Raw genomic sequence first — 6,246 nt, 5'->3', positions numbered from 1 at the left:
TGCAGCAGCCTCGGCTCCCTGCGGGGGCGCTCTGGTGGCTCTTGCGCAGTCTCGTCTGCTCCTAGGTTCGGCCCTACCCTACTTCTCCAGTGTCAGGCAGGGAGTGACTGGAGCTGACCAGGGTTTTTGCCCCTCCTTGTTCCTCCGTCCCTTACAGCCTCCAGCATTTGAGGGCTGGGAAGCTGTGATTCAGCACTCCCCTGCTTACTAGTGATGGATGCTGCTTTCCTCCTTTTTTTTTTAATGGCATGTCTCCAGCCAAATGAGCCCTGTCAGTTCTGAATGGCATGGGCTGAGCGCAGCTCAGTGGTTTAGGTCTTTGTGGTGCTGCCACCAGGACTCATCCGTCTTGGGTTTTGGATGCTTCCAAATCCAAAGCCTGGAGCCTTTGGGGTTCACAGGGCCCCTCGTCTCTCTTGCCCCGAGCACAAAGGCTGCAGGAGGCTGAGCAGCTCCCCCATCGCCATCAAATGTGTAGCAGAGGCTGGCATGGTTCAGTCCCCGCTGAGGTGCAGCGGATTTAAGCCCCCTTTATGGAAATGGTAGTCTACTCCCTTGCTTACTCCAAGGGCCTCACAGCTGAGGGCAAACAAAACTCCGGGGCATCTGAACCCCAAGCCTCTGGGCTTGAGCCTGCAACTAGGATGCCCAACAAAAGTTTTGGAAACATCTGAGGCCCAGGTGCAGGTGGAGGATGTTTGCCAGTAATAGGGCCATTTATGGTTCTGGACTCTTGGATTTGGCATTAGTTTTGGCTAATTTGGCCTCAGCTACAGATTATATATATATATATATATATATATAGTAGCAGAGGCTCTAGTAGACTGTGATGGGGGTCTCAGTCTGCAGCACAATGCCCTCAACTGCACCAAGTCTTTGTGGTCAGGAAGACGGGCATCTCCCCTGCCAGGCAGAGCAAAGCCACCTGAACCAAGGCCACCATCCTGGTGTCCCTCCTACCCCATTTCCCAAGGACATGTCCAATCCCTTTGTGAACCTGGCTACGCTCCCAGCTTGCACTGCTTTGGTGGCAGCGAGGCCCACATGCCCAGGACACCAAATGGTGATGCCTTGTGTTCCTGCTTGAACCAACTGTGTGACCCCTCTTTGACGTACAAGAAAAGCCGGGAGGTGGCTGGTGCTCAGGGGCCACCTCGGGTCCACTCATGACTGCCAGGTGCTTGGGGCAGGCTCGTGGCTGCCCACAGGGCACCATCCTCCCCAGGGGCTGCTCTAATCCGGGGTTTCTACCCTTGAGGGAGGTCAGGGGCTTGGGGGGGGGGGCAGCAAGGAGCTGGAAATACCTGGGGGGAGAAGGGGAAAAGAGTGAACAGAGCACATCAGGGAGAAGAGTGGGTGGGGAAACCCCTGCTTTAACCCCAGCCTACAGCTCCCCCCCACCAAGTCTAGCACACAGTATTCCCAGAGCTTTCTAGCCCTCGGGAGGTTCCATACCCTGCCCCTCGCGCGTCCCCAGACCTTTCTGATCCTCGGGAGCTTCCGTACCTATCCGTACTCCCCCCCCAACCTCGCGCGTCCCCAGAGCTTTATGGTCCTCGGGAGCCCCCCTACTCCCCTTCCCCCACGCGGCCTCGTGCTGTAACGGTCGCTGGCTTCGACCGTTGGGCCGGGCCTGAGGCGGCGGCGGCGGCGGCGCCTCCCGCGGGATGTCCCACGTGCTGCCCCTGCCCGTGCCCTGCCCGGTGTCGTTGGGCACCGTGCGGCGCGACGGCCCCGAGGCGGAGCTGCACGAGGCCGTGCGGCGGGGGAGCCGCGCTGCTGTTAAGAAGCTCCTGAAGAGAGGTACGGGTGGGGCAGGGCGGGGGGGTGTCTGGGGCCAACGGCTCCCGCTCATAACGTCGGCGGCCGCGGGCACACGAGTGGGAGCGGAAGGGGGAGGGGTGCGGCCAGGCAGCTCTCAGCCACGCGGCACCCACGGAAGCGGTTGGGGCGGGGCCATGCAAAGGAGCGCGCGCGGGGTGCCGGGAAGCAGCGCGACCCGCGTCTCGAGACCCCGATGGCGTGAAGCGCGCGGCTGCGCGGGGGCTCCCGGGCGGGCGGCGCCGCTGCGAGGCGCGGGCGGCTGCCGGGGTCGGAGCTGGGGGGGCGGTGGCGGGGGGTCGCCGTGTCCCGGAAACACGTGAGGCCGGGGGGGGGCCGGCGTCCGCGGAAGTGAAGAGTTAAGACTATACTTTCAGGGATCATTTCTATAGTTGGTGACTAGAGAAGTGTGTCCGAAAGTGATCGGTCTCGCTGGCCACGAGGACGAGTCGTGGCGCCCTTCCCTGAGCGCGAGGCGGGCGGGTGGCGCTGCTGTGCGGTGCTGCCCGTCATCGATGACCGTTCCGCCCCTTTGGGGGTTGGAGGGGGAGGGCGCGGACTGAGTGGTCAGCGTCTTTCATTGGTTAAAAACAGGAAGTGTGAGAAATGTGGTTTTAGTTTTTTCTGTTTTTCGGTGTTCTTGGGAGGTTCCTGGGTTGGTCCTTGCAGGAAGGAGCTTGTGGCAATGCTGTGTGTCCATCCCCAGGAATCCCAAATTACCAGAGATCCAGGTTTTCTATTTGCCATAGAAAAATGCAGAAAACCCAGGATTTTCTTGTTTTAAGGAGAAAAACATGGGAAACAGTGGGTTCCCCGGGCCGGGAGCAGGAGGAGGGCAGTCAGACAGGGTCACCATGTGCATATGTACACCTGCATCTGGATGTGACCAGGGATGTGCCTGGGCAGGTCCCTGCAGGGAAGTGTGGCAGGAAGGAGGGGGTGCGGTCAGGGTTTGAGGCCCCCATAGGGAGGGAACTGGGCAGGGCTGTGGCTGGGGATGCTGCCCAGCTGGGGCAGTGCTTGTAGCTGGGGCTGGAACATGCAGCTGCAGGGCCTAGGCAGGGAGTGGGGCAGACCCAAGGCAGCTTCTCTGGGAGGCCCTGGCTTCTGTCATAGGCAACACATGGAGGGCACATGTCCCCCCTGAGACTGGCCACCGCCGTGCGTGGCAGCTATAGGCAGCTATAGGCAGTCCCTGCTCACTGCCATGGTGCACACCTGCCGCCCCCCCAGTTATGGGAGGCTCCCCATTACTGCAGGCACTCACATGGGGGTCATGAGGGATTTGTGCATGGGGTGGGTGCGGGGGCTCCCGGGCGGGCGGCGCCGCTGCGAGGCGCGGGCGGCTGCCGGGGTCGGAGCTGGGGGGCGGTGGCGGGGGGTCGCCGTGTCCCGGAAACACGTGCGGCCGGGGGGGGCCGGCGTCCGCGGAAGTGAGAAGTTAAGACTATACTTTCAGGGATCATTTCTATAGTTGGTGACTAGAGAAGTGTGTCCGAAAGTGATCGGTCTCGCTGGCCACGAGGACGAGTCGTGGCGCCCTTCCCTGAGCGCGAGGCGGGCGGGTGGCGCTGCTGTGCGGTGCTGCCCGTCATCGATGACCGTTCCGCCCCTTTGGGGGTTGGAGGGGGAGGGCGCGGACTGAGTGGTCAGCGTCTTTCATTGGTTAAAAACAGAAAGTGTGAGAAATGTGGTTTTAGTTTTTTCTGTTTTTTGGTGTTCTTGGGAGGTTCCTGGGTTGGTCCTTGCAGGAAGGAGCTTGTGGCAATGCTGTATGTCCATCCCCAGGAATCCCAAATTACCAGAGATCCAGGTTTTCTATTTGCCATAGAAAAATGCAGAAAACCCAGGATTTTCTTGTTTTAAGGAGAAAAACATGGGAAACAGTGGGTTCCCCGGGCTGGGTGGGAGCAGGAGGAGGGCAGTCAGACAGGGTCACCATGTGCATATGTACACCTGCATCTGGATGTGACCAGGGATGTGCCTGGGCAGGTCCCTGCAGGGAAGTGTGGCAGGAAGGAGGGGGTGCGGTCAGGGTTTGAGGCCCCCATAGGGAGGGAACTGGGCAGGGCTGTGGCTGGGGATGCTGCCCAGCTGGGGCAGTGCTTGTAGCTGGGGCTGGAACATGCAGCTGCAGGGCCTAGGCAGGGAGTGGGGCAGACCCAAGGCAGCTTCTCTGGGAGGCCCTGGCTTCTGTCATAGGCAACACATGGAGGGCACATGTCCCCCCTGAGACTGGCCACCGCCGTGCGTGGCAGCTATAGGCAGCTATAGGCAGTCCCTGCTCACTGCCATGGTGCACACCTGCCGCCCCCCCAGTTATGGGAGGCTCCCCATTACTGCAGGCACTCACATGGGGGTCATGAGGGATTTGTGCATGGGGTGGGTGCGGGGGCTCCCGGGCGGGCGGCGCCGCTGCGAGGCGCGGGCGGCTGCCGGGGTCGGAGCTGGGGGGCGGTGGCGGGGGGTCGCCGTGTCCCGGAAACACGTGCGGCCGGGGGGGGCCGGCGTCCGCGGAAGTGAGAAGTTAAGACTATACTTTCAGGGATCATTTCTATAGTTGGTGACTAGAGAAGTGTGTCCGAAAGTGATCGGTCTCGCTGGCCACGAGGACGAGTCGTGGCGCCCTTCCCTGAGCGCGAGGCGGGCGGGTGGCGCTGCTGTGCGGTGCTGCCCGTCATCGATGACCGTTCCGCCCCTTTGGGGGTTGGAGGGGGAGGGCGCGGACTGAGTGGTCAGCGTCTTTCATTGGTTAAAAACAGGAAGTGTGAGAAATGTGGTTTTAGTTTTTTCTGTTTTTCGGTGTTCTTGGGAGGTTCCTGGGTTGGTCCTTGCAGGAAGGAGCTTGTGGCAATGCTGTGTGTCCATCCCCAGGAATCCCAAATTACCAGAGATCCAGGTTTTCTATTTGCCATAGAAAAATGCAGAAAACCCAGGATTTTCTTGTTTTAAGGAGAAAAACATGGGAAACAGTGGGTTCCCCGGGCCGGGAGCAGGAGGAGGGCAGTCAGACAGGGTCACCATGTGCATATGTACACCTGCATCTGGATGTGACCAGGGATGTGCCTGGGCAGGTCCCTGCAGGGAAGTGTGGCAGGAAGGAGGGGGTGCGGTCAGGGTTTGAGGCCCCCATAGGGAGGGAACTGGGCAGGGCTGTGGCTGGGGATGCTGCCCAGCTGGGGCAGTGCTTGTAGCTGGGGCTGGAACATGCAGCTGCAGGGCCTAGGCAGGGAGTGGGGCAGACCCAAGGCAGCTTCTCTGGGAGGCCCTGGCTTCTGTCATAGGCAACACATGGAGGGCACATGTCCCCCCTGAGACTGGCCACCGCCGTGCGTGGCAGCTATAGGCAGCTATAGGCAGTCCCTGCTCACTGCCATGGTGCACACCTGCCGCCCCCCCAGTTATGGGAGGCTCCCCATTACTGCAGGCACTCACATGGGGGTCATGAGGGATTTGTGCATGGGGTGGGTGCGGGGGCTCCCGGGCGGGCGGCGCCGCTGCGAGGCGCGGGCGGCTGCCGGGGTCGGAGCTGGGGGGCGGTGGCGGGGGGTCGCCGTGTCCCGGAAACACGTGCGGCCGGGGGGGGCCGGCGTCCGCGGAAGTGAGAAGTTAAGACTATACTTTCAGAGATCATTTCTATAGTTGGTGACTAGAGAAGTGTGTCCGAAAGTGATCGGTCTCGCTGGCCACGAGGACGAGTCGTGGCGCCCTTCCCTGAGCGCGAGGCGGGCGGGTGGCGCTGCTGTGCGGTGCTGCCCGTCATCGATGACCGTTCCGCCCCTTTGGGGGTTGGAGGGGGAGGGCGCGGACTGAGTGGTCAGCGTCTTTCATTGGTTAAAAACAGAAAGTGTGAGAAATGTGGTTTTAGTTTTTTCTGTTTTTCGGTGTTCTTGGGAGGTTCCTGGGTTGGTCCTTGCAGGAAGGAGCTTGTGGCAATGCTGTGTGTCCATCCCCAGGAATCCCAAATTACCAGAGATCCAGGTTTTCTATTTGCCATAGAAAAATGCAGAAAACCCAGGATTTTCTTGTTTTAAGGAGAAAAACATGGGAAACAGTGGGTTCCCCGGGCTGGGTGGGAGCAGGAGGAGGGCAGTCAGACAGGGTCACCATGTGCATATGTACACCTGCATCTGGATGTGACCAGGGATGTGCCTGGGCAGGTCCCTGCAGGGAAGTGTGGCAGGAAGGAGGGGGTGCGGTCAGGGTTTGAGGCCCCCATAGGGAGGGAACTGGGCAGGGCTGTGGCTGGGGATGCTGCCCAGCTGGGGCAGTGCTTGTAGCTGGGGCTGGAACATGCAGCTGCAGGGCCTAGGCAGGGAGTGGGGCAGACCCAAGGCAGCTTCTCTGGGAGGCCCTGGCTTCTGTCATAGGCAACACATGGAGGGCACATGTCCCCCCTGAGACTGGCCACCGCCGTGCGTGGCA

General features: G+C 61.0%; 1 protein-coding gene and 4 non-coding genes across 11 annotated transcripts in view; all 5 read left to right on the top strand.

Moving 5' to 3' along the window:
* Positions 1–1,595: 1,595 nt before the first annotated feature.
* The window catches only part of TEX14 (testis expressed 14, intercellular bridge forming factor), an 85,665-nt gene continuing 81,014 nt past the window's right edge, over positions 1,596–6,246 (top strand). For 4 of the 7 annotated variants that reach the window (XR_009456453.1, XR_002092087.2, XM_014608143.3 and 1 more), the window contains exon 1: positions 1,596–1,803. Coding sequence is in view for 3 of the 7 variants with exons in the window: in XM_014608143.3 (XP_014463629.2) it covers positions 1,668–1,803 (136 nt within the window). In the remaining 4 variants the exon portion in view is untranslated. The remainder of the gene's footprint in view (positions 1,804–6,246) is intronic. The other 3 variants (XR_002092085.2, XR_002092086.2, XM_014608144.3) reach the window with 1 other exon arrangement.
* Positions 2,183–2,389, top strand: LOC132245263 (small nucleolar RNA U3). The gene has a single exon (XR_009457089.1). It is a non-coding gene; the product is annotated as a small nucleolar RNA U3 (small nucleolar RNA).
* LOC132245261 (small nucleolar RNA U3) lies at positions 3,265–3,471 on the top strand. Its single transcript, XR_009457087.1, has one exon. It is a non-coding gene; the product is annotated as a small nucleolar RNA U3 (small nucleolar RNA).
* On the top strand, positions 4,351–4,557 carry LOC132245260 (small nucleolar RNA U3). The gene has a single exon (XR_009457086.1). It is a non-coding gene; the product is annotated as a small nucleolar RNA U3 (small nucleolar RNA).
* LOC132245265 (small nucleolar RNA U3) lies at positions 5,433–5,639 on the top strand. The gene has a single exon (XR_009457091.1). It is a non-coding gene; the product is annotated as a small nucleolar RNA U3 (small nucleolar RNA).

The sequence above is a fragment of the Alligator mississippiensis genome, chromosome 14 (genome assembly GCF_030867095.1).
Source record: "Alligator mississippiensis isolate rAllMis1 chromosome 14, rAllMis1, whole genome shotgun sequence".
Classification (NCBI taxonomy): domain Eukaryota; kingdom Metazoa; phylum Chordata; order Crocodylia; family Alligatoridae; genus Alligator; species Alligator mississippiensis.
The sequence above is the reverse complement of the archived record's forward strand: the minus strand, read 5'-3'. Positions and strand labels throughout refer to the sequence as shown.